Source organism: Myodes glareolus, chromosome 13, assembly GCF_982192425.1.
Source record: "Myodes glareolus chromosome 13, mMyoGla1.1, whole genome shotgun sequence".
Taxonomy (NCBI): Eukaryota; Metazoa; Chordata; class Mammalia; order Rodentia; family Cricetidae; genus Myodes; species Myodes glareolus.
In genome coordinates this window covers 64,321,598-64,342,795 of record NC_142038.1, presented here as the reverse complement: position 1 = coordinate 64,342,795, position 21,198 = coordinate 64,321,598, and the positions used below count along the sequence as shown (strand labels likewise).

The window sequence follows — 21,198 nt, the reverse complement described above, 5'->3', positions numbered from 1 at the left end:
TCATTGGGGCTCACAGAGACTGAACTGACAACCAGGGAGCCTGCATGGCATTGACATATGGCCTCTGAACATATGTGACAGTTGTGTAGTTTGGTCCTCTTGTGAGACTCCACCAGTTAGAGCAGGGGTTATCTCTGACTCTATTGCTGGATTATGTGACAAATTCCTTATTTGGGTTGCTTGGCACAGCCTTAATACAAGAGCAGGTGCTTAGTCTTACTGCAACCTGATATGCCAAGTATGTTCTGTCCTTTTTCTGAATGAAGAGGGAAGAGGAGTGGATTGGGAGGAAATGGGGAGATTGGGGAAGGACTGGGAGGAGCAGAGAGGAGGAAAACTGTGATAGGAACATAAAATAAATTATTTTTTTTAAAAAGAGCAAATGGAATTCACACAGTATACTGAACAAACATTAAGTAAAACTTTTTAATAAATATATTTACACATATCAATACTAATTTTACATATGAATACATGCATACAAATATAAATATATTATGTATGCATATTAGTGAACCTAAGGGCTCCTCAACAATTAGCAGTTAAATTTTCTTAAAAGCAATAGTCACAATTAAACATTTACACATATGAGGGAAAGAAACAGAAAATTCTATCAGTTGCTGGGCATGCTACCCACGGGTAGAATTATAGTCCACAAATAAATAATACTGGGGATAAAAAGAGGAAAGTTTACCTTCATTCATTTGAGCTAACTAATTTAGAACAATGTAGCACTCGAGAAAAAAAAAAAACTCACAGAAATATTCAATGTGTAGACCTCTAGTGGTGATCTGAGTAACTGGCAAATTTCTTGTCCCTTCCTGTCTAACCCTGTCAGTATTTAAGGATTCTAGGATATTCCTTTCTTGTACATAATACAAATGCTGTTTCTATCATGGGAAAAAAACTAAATTTCTAAGTAGTTGACAAAAAGCCATCAAATAAAATGATGCTATTTTTACTCTTAAAAACATTCAAGTCTACAGATTTTCATTTACAATTTATAAATATTCATTTATTCTTTCTTCTCATCTCAGGTTATTTGGAATCTGTTGATGTTTTACTGATCTGAAAACGTTTTATCCAACATTAAAACATGCAAGCAACAAATACATAATTTCCCTTGCAGATGAGATTAATGTCTGTTTATTTTTAAATTGAAAAGCACTGAAGATTGCTTTGGGAGGAGGGTGTCATAACCCTAGCAACACAGACATAGTTACAGACACTCATAATAGTGGACATAAACTGGGTTTTCATTTAAAGCAAAATATCTCAGGTAGGGGTAATTCTCCCTTTTCAGACATGTGCTCTTCCTACCAAGGATGTTTCTGTGCCCTGTGATCTTCAGTCAGTCTCATTTGTGAAGAGACACTACATCCTGTAGACACTGACGTAGGTTTGTCCGAGTAATTAGATCAGCAGATAAATAAGCTGTGTAAGTGACAGAAGTTGAGTTTGGTCATCAGAACGTATGTAAAATAGCCTGATGGGTGACACATGTATGTAATCCTGGCATTCCTACAGCTATGTAAATTAGCCTGATGGGTGACATACGTATGTAATCCCAGCACTCTTACAGCAGGCAAATAGCAAAGGAGACCGTGTCTCATCAAGGTGGAAGGAGAGGACAGACACTAAGAGTCATGCTCTAACCTGACCACCACAAGCAAGCTGTGGCACCTTGTTCCTGTGTCCACATGCGTGAATGTTCCCTTTCTCAGACTGCACACACACACACACACACACGCACACACACACACACTCCAGACACAAAAATTACAACATAAAATAAGTCTTGTGGAATAATGTGCTTTCTAAATTTGTTTCAGTAGATTAGTTATTTGTCGCAAACCACAGTATGTTCCTCTGTTACATATCAGTAAGACATTTTAAAGGCAGCAATGTAAGAAAAGAAATATGAACTATGTAATAAATCATGTTCAAGATAACACACACATATATATGTACAATTATGTACTGCCTGACTAATTTTCAGCCCAGCAAAGAACCACAATTTATGCCCATCATCCAAAAGAGCTGTATTACCAATGATACTGTATCCAGTTTCATTGTGTAAGTACATTCCATGATATGTGGACAGAGACAAAACTGCCTAATTATGTATTGCTCAAAACGCATCTCTGTTGTTTAATAATGCACAACTGTGTAAAGGCAAGTCAATATAAAGAGCAATGATGAAATAATTGTTTAGGTGATAACAAAAATTAGAAAAAATGGTATAAAGCGTTGGTCTGGCCTAGAGGATAATTTTTGAAATATGTAGGGATTATTTACAAAATAACAAAGGTGTGCAGTAATAAACATAATGTTCAAACATCCACAGGGAATCAAAAGGAAAAACAATGATGTGCTGATTATCTGTAGGAAATTGTGAAACTTGAGAAGTGGTTATTTCAGTCCTTTGCTACAAGTCAATGATGCCCATTGCTGACAACTGCACTTAATGCATAAAGGGTACAATGTCCACAAAGCTTCCCTATCATACAGAAAAAGACATTTTTTTTCTTTTAAATAGAAATTTATTTTACCCATACTTCTGTTCTGGAAAAAATACTAAAGGTCATTTAGTAATTTCTAGCTCAGACTGTACATTGCACAGCATTAGAACCACCATCATCTTCTCCCTAGGTCTCTCTTTCACAGGAACTGATGGCAAGATGATTCCTGGGAAAGGTGACAGGCAGACTTAAAGGGGACCAATTTATTCTGCTCTTACTCCTATCTAGGGGACAAGAACTCTCCCGTAAGAAATCTGCCCTTGTCAATGTGCTCTTGATGACTCCTCAGTTTCTTAGTAGGCTCAACCCATTCAAAGGACCTGTCAGCACCCTTGAGACCTTTCCATTTGCCCCTGTTAGTCAGTCCCACACTGCTTGTGCATCTTTAAGACTCTTTCTTAAATAAAGCACAAATTTCCAAGTACCTTTTGCTCATGCTCTTGGGGGTGATTTCTTAGGACACAATTCTGCACAAGGCAGAGTGAAGCCATGGGAGGCTCCCAGTCATCCTGACCAGAGAGTGAGTCACCATGCGCACAGCCTTGTACAGACCTCAGTCCCTCAGGTCAGCTTTCTAGTCTGTTAGAGGCTACTCAGCTCTTTTTCAGAGAATTTGGCATGTCTTCTCTCTCCAAGCAGCTTGCTTACACTGTGATTCATTTATTAGCTGCTTTCTATAAAGATGAAAATAGACTGATAAAGTGACCCACTCTTCTCTATAATTTGTTCTCTAAGATGTTTAGACTTTTGTTCACAATTAAAGCACATGGATACAAGCTTAGCCTGATGACAGTTCGTCTGAAAAGTCCCAATTTCTGTATAAAGGAGCTGTGGTTAGAAGAAAAGGAATGGAATGCCTCACAGTGCAGCTGACATCAAAACATTGACCCACTGTAACAGCTTAGCTTCCTGCTGGGGACAAGACCTTGACACATCACTTCTGCCTGTGCTCCTCTCAGAGCTGTCGTCTGTCCCCTCTCACATGGGAGCTGGCTTCCAGCCTCTAGATCTTGGCCACTTCCTTTGCGAGGCATCTTTTGTTCTTTTATTTCCAGTAAGACTGGGGCTCTACTCAGAAGGTTCTCTTCCTTCAAAATTGTGGTTCCTATTTTTTTCTGTCTTTTATGAGTGTTGTCTAAATCATCTCTACTAAGCTGCATTGCCACATTAATAGTGAAGGCTGCTTCTATTTTTCAGCACCTCACACAGTCATGATACACAGAAAGCAGCTAACATGTGTTGTAAATGACTCTGTAATCTAATTGGTTCCTTTCATAGATTCTGTGATGTGGCTGAGGCAAATACTCCTTTAGCGTCACGTGGTGTCTTCTTACTTCGCCTTACCACAGGGCACACAGGTGAAGTCACAGAACTGGGGCCTGAACTCAGTCCCCATGGTCCCATGATCTTCACCCATCATTACTCTGAAAACAGGTTGGGATCTTCTGCACAAAGAACTCTTAGGGAAAATTCATGAATATAATAAGACTTTATATTTTAACAGCAAATCATCCCAACATGATTTAATAGGGGGAAAGAAACAACTTATTTTATAAAAAGGAAAGGAATCATAACACAAAAGACTATTTTGAAAATGATGCTATTCTCAGGGAACTGGATGGAATTCATTATGTTGAGCAAAATAAACCAGTCTCAAAAAGATGAATGTTACATATTTTCTCCCACATGTAGAAGCTAGATTTATCATATGATTATATATATATAAACATAAGGTGATATATTTGGTAGAGGAGGGAACCATGAGGAGTGGGAGACATGATGAATGATGGAATGAAAATGAATGGAGTACAATGATTATGTACGAAAATAGCATCGCAATCCATTATTTTATGTGATAACTACAAACAATTGAAAAATAAAAACAGACAATTCTGGTTTGTTAAATTTCTTACCTTGTATTAGGATATCTGCACCTCCATGGGTCAAAAAAACATTCTCAAAGGAAAGGACAAAATATCTACTTTGTGAAAGTTTTCTTGGCTAGAGTGACACCTTTCTTTCCATCATAAGAATTAGGAGTTGCTCAGTTACCCAAAGATACAAGATGCAGAAACTGTCCTGTTTACAGATTGGTAGCTGGCAAGCTTTGTAACACAGGGAGGGACAGATACTGCATAAAACAACTGGATGAAAATATGTGGTAACTGATAGGCAGTGACTACAATTGGTAATGAGGTAACTAACGAGCTTCTCAATTCACCAAATACATCCCCCTGTGTCTTGTAAGCACTTAATGAAGTTTACTGAAGAGTTGTTTCCTGCTCACAGATACAATTAACCTCAATTTGTTTCTACTGAAATTTGTTGCTTTGTTTTATTTTCAGAGTTTGCTTTAGGATCAAGTATCTTATTATCATCCAGGTCTACTCAGATGGATAAATTATACTTTAGACAATTTCTACTTTCATTACAATTTAAAACTTTTTAAGTATGTTTATTATTTCTAAAGACCACTATAGTTATATTTATCTTGGGGTATGGTATTTGCTTGGCTGATACTTCAAACAGCTCATTTACTTTCTTTTTGTAGGAAAATGGCACTATTCAAAAACTATATTTCATTGTTATTTTTATGTGAGGCAAAGCTCAAAACCATTAAAATAAAAGACTTATGAGAAAATGTTAATCATTTTGGCATGAGTATATAGTCATGAATGAAAGTGTTTTTATTCTATTTTCTGCCAAAGCCTGGTCCCATTATTTAGAATAAAGCATAGTAAAATGAAACGAGAAAATTCAAACCAATAAAGGCAATAAAGGAAACCAGACACAATTTTTCATTGTCCTTTCTACACAGGGGAAGAATAGAGAAGGATGAACGAATTGTCAGAAGTCAATTTCACTTTCGACAGATAAAAAGAAATAGGAATGTTAAACACAGAGCAATTATTGCCAAGAGATCTTGTTGAAATAAACAGAATTCAAGTTTGCTTCTGCTTTGGAAAACTATCCGGGACCAATAGATTTTCACGGCTAGGAATAACATTGAGTGATCTATACTGTGGAGTAAAATAAAGATCAATGCAGGTGTCAACTGGGAGAATATGCAAATCTTTCAAAGGAGTCATTATACAGGTGGATTCAAAAGCATACGCTGCCTGAAGATATTGGACCATTAATTATACGTTCAGATGCATGAGGGCGGTGCGATGACTGACAGGCTACAGAGCGGTGAAGACTGGAGTAGGTACAGAGGAGGGCATTGGGAACTCATGAAACTCATATTTGATGCCAAGTTCTTCAGAAGCGGAGTGTGTGTACTCTTAATCATGCTTCTAGCGCTTCCAAGTTATGGAGATAATAGTTTAATTAATGAACCTGCATTTCCTCATCTGTATCAAGAAAATAACAGCCTCTTTGTAGTTTATAATAAATTTACCAAGTTAACTCTATAGTCATATGTGACAGGTAATATACAATCAAGAAAGGCGAACTTCCATCATCATCTATGCTCATATTTTGTTAGAAATAACTTCAAAAATATCTGACTTTATAGTTATACGATGAGAGAATTTAGGTATATTTTTCTGACTGAAAGATCTGAGCAGGTGAAAGTTTAGAAGAAAAAGCTACTGATGTTGCTGCCTACAAGATTGTGTACACTTTCGCAGACTACGAGAAGACGCTAGGCTAAGCATTCAGTGTACCAACTCCGCTGTATGGAAAATTATGGTCTCATTTCCATGGCTTGTCATATATTGGATAAAGACAAAGTTAAGCCTTGATACATTGAGCTCCTTATTCTGTGCAATGCTAAGAGCTATTCTCAAGCTTTTATAATCTCAAAGTAAAAATATGTTAGTGAAATAAGTATCTATGCTGAAAGACTAGTTGAAGATACTCAATTAAAAAAACTTCAGAATTCTGGAAGCGATCTTGATAATTCAGGGCATCAAATACATAGTGAAGCAATTTTTAAAAGTACAAAAAAATAAGAATGAAAAATATTCCTTTTGGAAAAGTTGAAAGTAACAATTATTGCTGAACCATCTCTCTTCTCAGCTGGCTTTCTCAGTCCACTTCTTTCCTCCTCTGTTCCTTTCTCCTTTCTTCCTCTGATTTCTGCTCTTTCCTACTTCTGCTCCTACGTTTTCCTGTCACCCTCTGCTCTCTCTCCTCTCATTACTCACTGTGCACACTTGTGCTCAGTCCTGATTCTTTATCCTGACTGTCAACTGTATAAATCGAGAGATGCCTGTGAGTTTCGTAAGTGCACCACTGGGCATGTTTGTGGGGGCACTTCCAGAGCTGATCCACTCATGAGATTTTTTGTTCTACTGAATGAATGAATGCCTAGGTTAAGTCATAATAGAATGGTATTTGCGGCAGACATGGTAGCATGTCCCTTGACCTTTCCTGTACTCTCTCTGCATCCTGTCCATTATGGGGTGAGTAGCCTCAGCCATGGGTTCCTTCCAACATGATTTTTCTGCCTCACTGGGACCCCATAATCAATAGAGTTAATGATTGTGGTCTGATTTCTGCGAACTAAGAGTCCAAATAAAGTGTTTGATTTAGGTTGTTTATCTTATTTGGTCCAAAATAAAAAATTAACTAATATGCACGCGTCCCTACTTTCAAGACCCAAAGGGGTAAGTGTATTCATAATGAGGAAGGAAAGTTTGCCCTCGATAACTTTCATGAGATAACTGTGAGGTTTCATACTGCCTATGGATTTTAACCACATTTGTTTTTTCACCAATGCATGGTAGATGGAAGGGAAAGAAGGTAGGGCGTCCTGGATTGTGTTTGCAGGAATAAACTCAGCCTGTTCCTTCAGCAATCTCCCTGCGTTCTGAGCGCTCTTCATGTGTGCAAGAAAGATACTCAAATGTCTGGGAGATAAGCCTTCCATCATCCTATAACCCTTTAGTCCATGTTTACCAACTAAAGAGTATTAAACTCATTCAGAGATACAGAGAAAATGATAATTCTCACATAGAGTAGACTGCAAATGTTGCTGGGAGAGTAGGCACAAGCCCATCTAGTCTCACTTCACTTTCTTATTCTGTAATTGTTTTGTTTGTTTCATAATAAATTTATGATGGATATAGTACAAAACTTGTACACATTGATGTGAATAGTTAATTTATTAAGAGTAATATTTCATAAAATATTACTAATAAATTATTTGATTTAACAGTTTCTTCACACTGTTTTCTTAAAGAGCTCAGTTAAGATCATACACTACTTTACTGTTTCATTGTTTGGAGGTGGATCAGGGAGGTAAACACAGAAAGCATGTGTCACTAAATTCTTGGTCGAAAGACACCGAATAAAAATGGAAATTATCTTACTACAGAGACAAGCAGACGGGGAAGAAACATCAGAACAGTTTCAGCTCAGATATGAGTTTAGTCTTCAGGCTGTCTCATCCTAACACAGTGTGCAAAGATGACTAGGATAGGATTGCTTCTCGGCTCCAAAGCACACCCAGTCACATGGAGACATGAGACTGATAAGAAAACAATTAACCTGCAATTTTATAATAAATACAATGAACTATCCTTCCAGTCCCTTTCTTCAATATCCTCCAGCTACCCTTTCTCTTTATCAACCCACAATCTTACTACGATCTTTATCAACCCAGTAAATAAAGATTTTTATGGTCAATTTACCTCTGTGTTGAGGTTGATTAAACTGTTTGCTCAGCTGTCATACAACTCTAGCTTCAAAGCCTTATTCAACACTAAACTTATTGAGTTGCTGAACTGCCTAAGGAGTAAAGTTGTTTGCCTTTCTTCTTTTCTTTAATAGTAGCTAGCTGATTCAAAGGAGCACAAGAGAATGGTAAAGAAATACACCATTAATTTGCCTTTCTATGAAATTTTATAAAATACAGTTGTGTGGTATTAACACCAGAGAACTAGAAATTAGAGAAAAGGAAACCCATGCTCAAGACAATCATGTAAGAGAAACCTAGGTTGTTCTCATATTGCAATAAGGCTCAGAGAATGGCTTACAGATAGACTCAGAATGTGTTTGCGCAAGCCAAGCATGCTAGCTCATGACTAGTCACAGCAATTGGCATACTGAGACAAGAGAATTACCTCGAGTTTGAGAGTAGCCTGGGTTTTACAGAAAGTTATAGGCTAGTCAATGATTCATAGCCAGAACCCATCTCAAGACACACACACACACACACACACACACACACACACAGGCACACACACCCCTGAATAAAAGCACAGAACATGTCTTCTCTAAGAGTCATGAGAACTTTTTACCTGTACATTGGGAGACACACATGACTTAATATTCAGACTGAACAGGTCTTGAATCTGCTTCTCAGTTTTAGCAGGAGTCTGTCATCTCTCAGGGTGCTGATTTGTGCAGTCATTCACAGACTAGGAAATGTGGTCATGAAAATATCAACAAACCTCAAATACAATATTGCAAGATCACTTGGCAGGAAGCAAAATTCCCAAGTCATAACATCCTTTGTTGACCTAAGCAGGTGTGTCAAAGTAAGCCTGGTCCTAAGCCTCATTCCCTGAGTCAAAGGAGTGTGATCTAGCTAAGAGGGGCTAGCCTTTGGGGCATGGCATGATCCTAGATTCAGATGGAAATACAAGGTATTTCTGTAAGTACTCATTAATGTGACAACCATGTACATAATATGAAAGAGACCCTATGTGGCAGAATTTTAACTTGGGGGAGAATAGCAGACTTATCATTGCAGCTACAAGAAAGACAAATGTAAGAACCTTGAAAACACAATTTAAGGAAATGTAGAATTAAGTAAATATAAGCTATTTTTAATATTTAGGATTTAGATATAAGGCAAATTTTTCTTCCTTCTGCTTTTAGAAACATAATCAGCACTTACAAGGAATTTCAAATGATAAAATATGCATGTGCATGCAAGTGCACACACACAAATATAGTTAACAGATTTAAGAATCAAAATTGCTTAGAATTCATAGTAAATTACCTTCTAATTGCTTGCTTTTTATATTACTTATATTTTGTATCTATTGCTGAAAATTATAATCTAATTATTTATAGAGCAATTTCCATTAAAAGTACATTCTAAAAGCTTCATTAGTTAAACTACCTTGACTCAAAAAATAATTAAATAAATTCATCAAGCAAATAATTTTAATTTTGGTATTTTAGAAAATTGATGAGAACAAAATGACAGGATTGTAGTATTTTCAGGTATTTTAAATACAGAAATGTTTGGGATTTAAACATGGAGAAGAAAACCATGTTTACAAACAGGTTTAATTTTAAAGCTAATTACATTACATTTTTGTCTGAAAAAAAACCTTTTAGTTCACACAAAACTTGCAGAAAAACCTTAAAACTGCTAAGTAAAAAATTTTTAAATGCAGAAGGAACAATCCGACTTACATCAACAGGAGACTCTAAGGGAATTTGACATTCAGACTAAAAACACTTTTAATAGGTTTTCTAATTAAAACTCAGAATCATAAAAAATTAACCACTAAATTTAATTTCCCACTAAGTATAGTTTTACATCATTCTTATTAAAACCATGTTTTATTAGATTTCCTAACTAAATTAAATGTTGAGCAGTGGATGCATTTATTACGGTTTATATGACTTAAAATTCACGAAACTACCATATTTAGCCAAATTGGATGCAATTTTAGTCAGGAGCCTGTTTTACTGAAAAGTCTCTTACAGACCCATTGAGCAGTAGAAGAGGATTGTGCATAAACATTGCATAGCTGTATGTCATCTCTGTACGTGCATGTTCTCAATTTACATCCAGTGTGTCCAATTTTCAGCAAATAATCCCAAATGGACTGAACATTTCCTAGTATTAGAGAGGCATTTTCATAAATTATAAAAGAACCCATGGCAATTGTCATAAGGAAGAACAGAGATGAACCCTACACAACCTCTCCTTCTGAAAGAAACTTAGCCAGTGTTGGGAGGAACCGCGTTTGAGCAGGAGACTTTGCACTAGGCATGGCTGTCATGGTGGAACTCTGGGGTAGCAATGGGGAGCTGGAGAGAAGTAGGTTGGAAGCCTCGGCTCCTACACGTCCATCTAGTTTCATAGGTCTTTAAAGACCCTACACAGCAGCGCAACAGGCTCTACATTTTAAGATAAATTTTAATGCAGGAGATTTCTGCTGTGAGTTAAGCACACAGTCTAAATTGGGATAGAAGAAAATGTAGGACCTGATTTTCTCTCTTTCTACTTTCTGATTCATCACGCAAACAGAACATTCTATTTTTAATCCACGCCATTCACATTTCCCCAGGGCTATTGTCATTCCACTTGTATAGGTATTGCTGCTAACTGAAATAGAAATGCACTCAATTTCAAGTACTATTTAATTTGGTATTCTTAAAGGTCAGGGTACTCTAGAGCTTTTAGAATGGACCAATGGAATGGGACAGTTTCATATAGTTCTGACACCTTATGTTTATTTTTGTATTATCTAACCATTCTAGGATTCCATTCACATGTACAATGGATGGGGATGATTAATTCCTTGTCCCTTACTCTTGTCCACAGTCTATTTAAAGTCCAAATAATTACTTTTTAGAATTATACCTCTGAATAGGATATTTATTTTCTTTTTGACTACCCAACACTAAAGTACTTGTACTATTTGGGATGTATTTTATGGAATGTATGTCTTTGAAAAAGGCAGAAATCCCTAATAAGGAAGCAAATTGACTCAAAGAAGCTGTTTACTATAGAAAAGAAAAAAGCTGAAAACAATATAAAAATATTTAAATAGTTTTCTTAAGAACATATTTTAGGGCTACTGTTCTACATTAATATTTGGGGGAACGTTCTCTTATTAGTATGTTACTATAGGAAGAACTCAAGTAATGCCAAGTAGCAATTCCCGTCCTCTAAGAGAGACTTGTTGAGATGTGCTCATCTAACAAGACCATACAGGACTCAGTGGACTTTGTCTGGATTAATTTTTCCAGAGGGTATTCAAAGTAAGGATGCTGAAATCTCAGAAACTGTCTTCTAAATGTTTACTCAGGAACTCAGTCTTGTAGGCAAACTGTGTCTTCTATTCAGAAGGAAGGAATTAGAAGCACTAGATCCTGAAAATTACCCAGATGTTTTATTCCCATAATAACCTGGGCATAAGTAACACAAGATATAATGGTTAATCTTCATGGTTAACTTGACTGAGTTTAGAATAACCATGTAGACAGACCTATGTGCGTCACTGAGGGTATTTCCAGAAAAGTTTAACTTAAGAAGGAAGAACATTTCTGAATGTGAGCAACACTACCCTGTTGTCTGGAATCTTTGATTATACAGGAAAAGGGAACTGAGTATCAAAAGTCATCTCTCTCTGACCAGCTGCCTTCCACCACATACCTACCCCATTAAGATAGACTATCCGTTCTACAATCTTAGCAGATAATACAATGTGGACAATTTATCATGCTATAATGTTACTGCAAGGAGAAACTAACCGCTTCAATGAGGAAAAAAGCTGATTTTATCTATTTTTTTATGTTCTAGGGGCTAAGATTTCATTATGAAGCCTGGACTGGTCTTAACTCTTTATTCTCTACTCTTAATCTCCTGTATGCCGAGACAGCAGATTTATGCCACCATTTCGCACATAACATATTTTATTCTATCATTTAATTATTTTTTTCTGAAGTTAATATTCCTAATTACATCTTCTTAGTAGTGACATAGGTATTAAGTCACATCACAATTTATTATATATAGTTAACCATGATTGTTGTAAGATCACACATATGCATATATAATTACATATGCACTTTACAGTATAGTGTTTGTATTTGAATTAGCCACTAAAATCAATGTAATGTTTTTTTAAATAGAAAATAAAATAACCTGACCAGTTGGAATATATCAAAAGCATTTTTATAAAGCACATATTTTGATGAAATACGAAATTTAACTCTAGTCAATGAATCACACATTTCTAAATGCTAACAAAATTATCAAATGTATTATTGAACAATAAATTATGGAATATATATTTTACATGTTTTAAAAGTTAATTTTTGGTGAAAGTTGAAGTGACTGTTGAAAATGAATCTGCATGTATTTTTTTCTTTTCTTTTTTCAACATTTCGACACACAGAGATACTGTTAAAAAGTTGTTGACCCAGTAATGAAATGGTCATGAGTGACATAACCTTCGGTAGATGGAAAAGCACGTATGTGATGGTGTTCCCATAACATCACATCCTTCAGGGACAGCATAGCTGCCTTCATTTATGGAGTGCTCCAATGTTCACGCAATGGTACAGACACTTAGTGACACATTTCTGAGGATGTGTCCCTGCATGACCACACCAAACATAACACAAAACCCAATTTGCCAAAAACAAAACAAATAAACAAACAAAAACCTTAAGAATAACAACAAGCCCCCTGCTTTGCTGCATTGGTTCGGTTGACATAGCACAGTCACAGCACTGACCTAAGGACGCTGTGTTCACGAAGTTATTGTTTAATAATAGGAGGTGTTAAGAGCAGAAATACACGTTTTCTGCTGTAAACCTTCGGTTTTAAAGCTGATTAATATGAAAAGCAGACAATTATAAGGATGTACCTCAGCTTTCATTGACAACCTTCTTATTTTTTTTTAAGGAAAAATTGAAAAAAAAAAGCAACAACTCACTGTGACTACAATAAGAAAAATCTGTTGTAAAACTTTTGATTTAAATCGGGTACAAATATCCACTTACAAAAAATTTATCAGAAGTAGTTCACAGTACAGTATTTAATTTAGGAAACCAAGTAGATTGCTTTGTAGGAAAAAAAAAAATGACCCTACCAACGGGAATCAAATGCGTCATTAAACCGCAGCTTCAAGTCTGCTCCCAGGGCAGATACTCTCGTCAGCTACCCTGTACCAGGCACCCTCCGAAAGCAAGTGTCAGACACTTCAGGCAAAATAACAGCTCCGAGGAGGAAAGGCGGTTTGCTGCTGCTCGAGGAATCATAGCATCTGAGATGTCGAAGGGAAGAACTCACTGGATGGCATTTTTACCTGGGATCTGTTTAAATGGGTACCAAAGGATGAAAGTAACAAACAGACGGTCTCAGATTCCAGGAGGCAGTGTATGTGAGCTCTGGAGATGTTTCCTGAAACTGAACCACAGCCATTGCATGCCCAAGCTGTATTCACAAAAAGCTCCCTGGCCTCCAGAGCAACTCTGAGGACCACACACTTCCTCAATTTAAGCAAACTCAAATGTAATCATAGTCTTTAGGTGACTGTAACCCAAAAATATTCTTTTAAGCCTATTAAATTATTTAAACATGGACACGTGATTTCTTTAAACGAAAAATAGGAGTAAAATGTTTCTTATGCAAAGACCATGGTTTTCACATATTTCTTATATTTTTGTTTTCTTTTTAATCAGAGTTTATGTATTTCCTATCTTTATGGTTTTTACTAAGTGAGGGAAGCAACATGGACTGCAAATGAGCCAAAGAAACTATTCTACACTGACTGTGAAATAAGTCCATCATAAATTCTTCATTCAGTATCAGTCTTCTTGACCTTTGCTTAATTATCTGACCCAGTGCAAGACATTTTCCTGCCTTTCTTCCCTCTCCCCAATATACCAGAATTTGATGACTAGATTTCAAATCTTCTATAAACATAGACAAATTAAAATAAAATAAAAAGACTTTAATTTTCAGTTTCCATTTTATATGATGCTCAATAAAGACATTATGTAAGCCTGCCCATGTTACAATTTCTGGAATTTCAAAAGGCCACAGCATACTACTTCAGTCTCTTCAGCAAAGATTTTCAACTTGATGCTAAAGGAAACTGGAACAGTTTGTTCTAACTTCTAACATTGTTGTTTGTTCAGATTTTAAAAATCACTTTGGTTAGTTTTCAGTTGATAGTGAGGCTGAGACAGGAGGACTAGAAATTTGAGGCTAGCCTGGACTGCATGGAACTCTGTTAAATGGAATAACATGCATAAAATACAAGGATAATAAAAGATTTTAGATACAGTAAAATGTAACTTTTAGCCAATTATTAAAATACGAGTTTATATCACAATTTCTCTCAATATTTTAGACACATCTGATTTATAGGTACAGACAAAGGAGCTCTCGGTAACAAGACAATAGTACCCTTCACTGTCTGATACCATGTGCAGCTATTTAAATTTAAATTATATGCTATTCATATTGAAATGCTCCCCACTCAGACTAGCCATCTGCTGAGTCCACAGTATGGACTGTGACCACCATATGGAGCAGCATGATCCTAGAATATCCCCATCCTCAGAGATGCCCACTGTGTCATACTTCCTACTCTTTCTCCAAACTTCTCTTTAAAACATCTCCCTGTGCTTTCTCCTCAACAGCCAGCACAGAATCTAGCTGTTTGGAACTGTAGAACCGTTTGAACCCTAGCCACAAAAGATGTCTTTGTCATATCTGGAGATGTCACACTTGTCTCTAAGGGGACACATGTGACTAACATGTAGTCAGTAGCTGTATAGAGGCCGCTAGAAATCCGTCCAGTGAGTCAGGAATCAACCGTGTAAAGGCTGAGAAGCTCTGTCCTCTACACTGGACTCACATTAGGATGCTCGCCCAAAATTACATTAGCTACGTCCCAAGTCCTTACATTCTCAGACACTCCAAAAACTAATGTACATCATCCACAAGGAAGTAATATATCCCAAACTAACCTAGACTTAGAACTTAAAACATCACAGTAACTTTTAAAAAACACATATATTTAAAATGTTATTACTATAAATTCTTATTTTTAAAGAGCAAAATGGTTTCTCGTACAAGCTAGATAGATCATTTTCATTTCTTCATATTATATCTTACATGAAAATTGGGGCTATGACCTTTAAATATTTCATTTAGTTATTTGTTTACCATTATATACAAAGATACACATATATATGTTGGCATGCACAATATTTTATAGACACATGCCAATAAACACACATATACAAACTTATAATCTTATAAAAGAAGGATAATTAGGTAAAAAAGGCACAAGATAAAGAGCATACTATAAATATAAAACAAGTATGATAAAATAGTACAAGTGTATGTAAGTGTTTGTGTGTTTGTGTGCACAGACACATATGCACATAGGGGTAAAAATAATTACACAGTGTGGCGGTAGCATGAATTACTTAGGAGAATTCCATTATCGGGAAAAAGAAAAGAAAATATATAAAATTCATTTTGAAAACCATAATTATGCTGGAAAACTACACTTTAATTATTTAAATGATGGAACATGTAAGAACTATCTGAAATGGAGCACATGACAGGAAACTCAGAGTATGAGAAGACTTATGAATTAATAATTCTTGCAAAACAGAAGAGAAAGGGTAATAAATGAGAAAGTAATGTAGTTTCATATGGTAATGAGTTCTTTGAAGAATATTAGCAATTAGGAGATAGACAGAGGGAGGTGGACCTTAGGAAGACGTCTTTTTATAGATATCAGGCCTTGAAAAAGAAAACTGAGGATTCTTGTGGGTGCAAAAGAATTGTAAGTAACATTATTAGATTCACTCTCCCAAGTGGTGAGTAGGAGGACAGAGTTAAGTGGCCAGGAGCTCACAGAGATGACAAGGAAGCAAAGGTCTCATGATCTTATCAGATCAAGGTCCTAATGATCTATGAGGAAGGGAGAAACCTCTCATGCTCTAGGAGAGATGAAACCAAGGAAAACACAATGGGTAATGTGAGGCAGAGCACCTAATGTCTAAGAGGAGGGTTGGGAGGAGGTCAGTGAAGATCAACCAAGGTTCATATGCAGCAGGCATCAACACACAGCAAAGTGTTTTCCCCAGAGATAATACTGGACACTGTTTCATGCATCTTATTAAATCAGTATAGCTTTTCATCACAGGAGGTGTGCCCTAGCGAAGATCTACATATGGTAATTCAAATCAAGAAAGCAATGAGTTTTCATAATTAGAGGCATCACTCTGAAATGTACATTCTCTATATTCTCTAAAATTATACATGAAAAGAATGAGAATATAAACAGGTAAATTGCATTGATTGCAGCATATATATATATATATATATATATATATAATAACTGATATGCACATATACACAAACATGCCTATATCAATTATTCTGTGGTGCTGGCATCATTAATATGTGAGGAATATCTATTTTATAACAAAGTGACAAGAATTTCTTTATCATTTTCTCAAATGAAAGCCCATTTTTCTGAGCAGCTATTCTACTGTATAGCAAGTCAGACATAATCTTGAAGTCGCTGACAACAGTCTCTTTCTTTTTAATCATGATGATGTGATTTCCACTCACTTACACTCTTCTAAAATGAGGGAAAGAGAAATGTGGGGACATTTGCATATTTAACACAAGGGATATCTTAAGTCTTTATGATGTCGATTGAATGTAAAACCATCCTGAAACACTGGCAACTTTTAAAGATAGGTTTTAATATCAAGTTTCATGAAAAACAAAAAACAACAACATAAAAAAATCAAGAAAAACTTTTTTTCCTATTTACTAATGTAGTGAAAAACCTTACCAGTTGAAAGAGTCATGCGAACATATACATGACTGAACTAATAAAACAATTAAATTCTCTGGTTTCTGTTTACAGAAGTTCATTTTACACCTACTATTATATTTACTTGTATCAAATTTGATGTTTACAATGACAGAAATTGCAGAGCTTTTGAAGTTTTTAGAGCCTAAAGCACTGACTTTCAGTTGAATTTGTCTATAATATTCAGATTTTTTCCCCAGATCAACAGTGGGAAGAGTTAGGAATCTTCCTGGGATTCTGGGATAGAAAATGACAATCTTTACTTCCTTCCCTTTGGTCAGGAGCTCAGGATCAAAGCAAAGCAAGTGTTTCCTACAGTATCTCTATGATGAGATTGCCCTTTAATATATGGTACTTTATATTTGGGACAAGGATGTTAGGTCAAAGAAAATTTAATCATCTTTAAACTCTTGATATACTCAAAAATAAATGATAATATAAGAAACCATCATGATAGACATCCAAATACTCTCCTGCAGCACATTCTATATTTGAGGAGAAAAACAGGGATGTGCTTGGATTTCATAACATCTTTTTATAAATCAGTCTAACACTTTAATTTTGAAAAGAGTACTTAAATCTAAAAATAATAAAGTGGATGACATACCCCAAGTGCTCAGAAAAAGTCTCCATAGAAACAGATTTTTTTAAATGGACACAAGAATGAAGAGGTGGCTCAGATTTTAATAGATTCTTACTCATTGCTGGGCTTTAGTGCTCTGTTTATTCATTTGTTCAGTATGAAAGGCTTACCATCTTGCTGGCCATGGAGAGTCTGGGGACTTTGCATTCTTTCTTCCAGATTCGAGCTAAGGTCAGAGTTCACGGCTGACATCCGTGTTGAATCACTCATATCAAATTCATCACTTTCTATAGAACTTTCGTCCTGAAATGGTTTGAAAATAAAGTTAGGCACCATAAAATGTAACTGTGTGCTAATAATAACTATTCTGTCTGTGTGGTTAATGAGAAGTTTGATGGGGGACCTCTTTCAGCCAACGGCCTTTGAGAGGCTGGACCAGGTTGAGGAGTGACTTTGGGATACCAATGCCACAGTCCCGCCCACTAGTCCCTGCCCTTTTCCTGTGCTCTACACCTAAATGCTGGACCCCTGTTCCTGTTCTATGAGTTTTCTTTTATAATCGAGAAAAACCTCAGTATACTCGATTTGGAGTTAGCTTGGGATTATTTGACTTGTGTTTCCCCCATTTGACGTGTTCTGCATCAGAGGTTATCCAGTCAGTAATCATCAGATTCTGAATGTGATACTCACTGATGAATGTTTGGAACAGTAAATGATGAAATCATTTCTCCCTTAACTATATGTCAAGGATTTTGAATACATAAATAATGTATTATGCACAGTACCATTGTAAAGGTAGAATAATGTGTTTAGAGAAGAAGAAATTTAGAAATTAGCCTGAACATTAAAATAAAAATGTTCTTAATAAATTTGTCTTAAAAGAGGTGACCATAAATATGGTAGAAAGGAAATTAAGTTTCACTAAAAGCAAAATGACTCAGTAAAAATTATAAGCACAGATCATATAATGTAGTGATAATTTTTCATAAGCAAACAATGGATTCCAATAATAAACCAAGATATATGTATGAATTCAATGTATTTGATATAGAGAAGGAATTCTTAACATCTTTTACAAATAAATATGATAGATGATAGATAGGTGAAAGATGATGGAGATAGACAGATAAGATGAATGGATAGATAGACAGACAGACAGATAGATAGATAGATAAATTGATAAATGATAGATAATTATAGAGGGTACATAGGTGAAAGGTATGTGGTAGATCATGGATAGGTTGGTAGATACTAAATAAATAAATCATATGGTATATAGATGACAGATAAATAGATAAATTATATATGGATGATAGGTGGTCCATAGAGGAGTGGTAAATGATTTATGTAGTTAAATTATGCAAAGCTATTTTATAGGCAGAGAGAGCACTGAAATCACAAAAGGTGTTCTATATAACATGGTGTAAAACTCTTTCACTGAAAACCAGGTCACAAAAATGGCTACCAAATAGATAAGTCAGAAAAAAAGTTGTGTGAAGAGTTAATGAACTGAGATTGGTATGCTTTATAATTTCTGAGATTATAAGGTAATTACAACATAACTCTCTACTCTTTCTTTCCTCCAAACCCTCACAAACACCTCTCATTGTTCTGTTTCAAATTAATAACCTTTTTTCCCTTACCATTTGTTATATGCATATATGTATGAGTATACTCATGTACATTCTCAAGTATTGCCTACTTGTTCTGTATGTTACTTATATGTGTGTTTTCAGGATCTGATCACTTGGTATTGAGTAAACAATTGGTGTGCTCTTTCCTAGGGAAGACTATTTTTTCAAATCTCCACATTCTTGTGGTTTTTGTTTAGGATTGAAGTCTTGCAAACTTTCAAAGGAGGGGGCAACTAACAGTCCTACCCAGTTATGATACCTATGACCAAATCAACTACCAGCATGACACAGTAAGTATGCAGTAATGGCATGCATCCTTGGATGACAATGAACAGCTCCTAATTGGACAAGGACCTACTTATCAAAAGGAAAAACATGCCTGGTACTGGAACCCAAGCTAACTACTCAGTGCTAGTGAAGTCACACATATTGGGAGGGAATCTACAACCATTAATGTACTAAACCAGCACAATCCCTAACAAGAAGTCTAAACATCTGTCCTTAAACTACAGAGAAGTGTAGTCATCACCATTCATCAAGAAAACGTCTCTTAGAAAGCAGGATGCTCAGGTCCAATTTCACTGAAGCAAAGAGTTTGTCATTATACTTCAAAGTAATTTCTTTGCTGATTACAAGATGCTCTTGGTTTTGTGTTGTTCAAAAAAGGAAATTAAGAACTTTTCCTATTTAAAGAAGTGATTTCTTCAACCTTGGGGTACTTCAAATTTCATGGTTACGAGGCGAATACATTACCCACGGAGCAACTTTTCCAACTTTAATAAATGTTTTTGTAAGTAAATATTTTAAATATTCAACATTTAATATTTTTCCTGGGGGTCATTATTGCACACCCAGAAGAGAGTTTGCCTGAGCCCTTTGCCTCCTTCCATCTCGGGCATCTGTCCTGAGGACTGAACTCAGGTCAGCAAGATTGGCAGTCAACGCCTTGTACCTGCTGAACTGTCATGCTTGATCAAGTATTTCTTACACATAACACAAATAGCTAATGAGATAAAATTATTTCTATAGGATTTATGTACATGTAAAATGTGTGTGTGTGTGTGTGTGTGTGTGTGTGTGTGTGTGTGTGTCTGTTTGTATAAAGAAGGGCAAGATGCAAAGTCCTAATCATGTTCCCTGTTCTGTGAAATGACTGCAAAATTTGCTGAGCATTGTAGATAATTAGTACAAATTTTTCATCATTAAATGATACTTATCAGCATACATTTTTAGAAATTTGGACAAAAGATTACCAAACTTTCTTGTTAAATGTTTCTTTCCTAATTTGGCTTCTATTGCTGTGAATAAAGACCACAAACAAAAGCAAGTTGTGAACTGAAAAGATGTGCTTTGCTCACATATCTCAAGTCACAGCCCACTGAGGGAAGTCAAGGCAGGAACCTGCAGTCAGGAACTGAAGCAAAGACCAGAAGAAGCAGTTCTTATTTGTTTGCCCGCCATGAAATCTTAGTTTGTCTTTTTTTCCTATATGGGAGAATACAACCCACAGTGGACTAATCCGTCTCTCATCAGTCATTAATCAAGAAAATGCCCCGCAGCCTTGCCTACAAGTAATCTGATGAAAGCATTTACTAAATTGAGACTTCTTTTCTCAGATATGTCTAAGTTTGTGTCAAACTGACAGAAAAAAAACCCTACCAGCACACTAGCCACACAGTTTTGCTCTATAAAAATACTAACTTTAAAGTATTTATTAGCATTGGTAAATTATCAAAAAAATTAGTTTCCTTTAATATTACCCTATGAAGTATAAGTGGTTTATCATAACTCTTGTTTTCAAATACTGGTTTTTACATATTTATACAACCTGAATAAATGCGTAATTATGCAGTTTCAACTAAAAGCATAACACTCATTCTATAATTTTATTGCAATTACTT

At 35.7% G+C, this 21,198-nt stretch overlaps 1 protein-coding gene across 7 annotated transcripts in view; it reads right to left on the bottom strand.

The window, feature by feature from the left end:
• Nol4 (nucleolar protein 4) overlaps positions 1 to 21,198 on the bottom strand; it is a 331,009-nt gene that overhangs the window by 185,927 nt on the left and 123,884 nt on the right. For all 7 annotated transcript variants that reach the window (XM_085700071.2, XM_048442653.3, XM_048442654.3 and 4 more), the window contains one exon: positions 17,834 to 17,966. In XM_085700071.2, the coding sequence (XP_085556197.1) occupies positions 17,834 to 17,966 (133 nt within the window). The remainder of the gene's footprint in view (positions 1 to 17,833; positions 17,967 to 21,198) is intronic.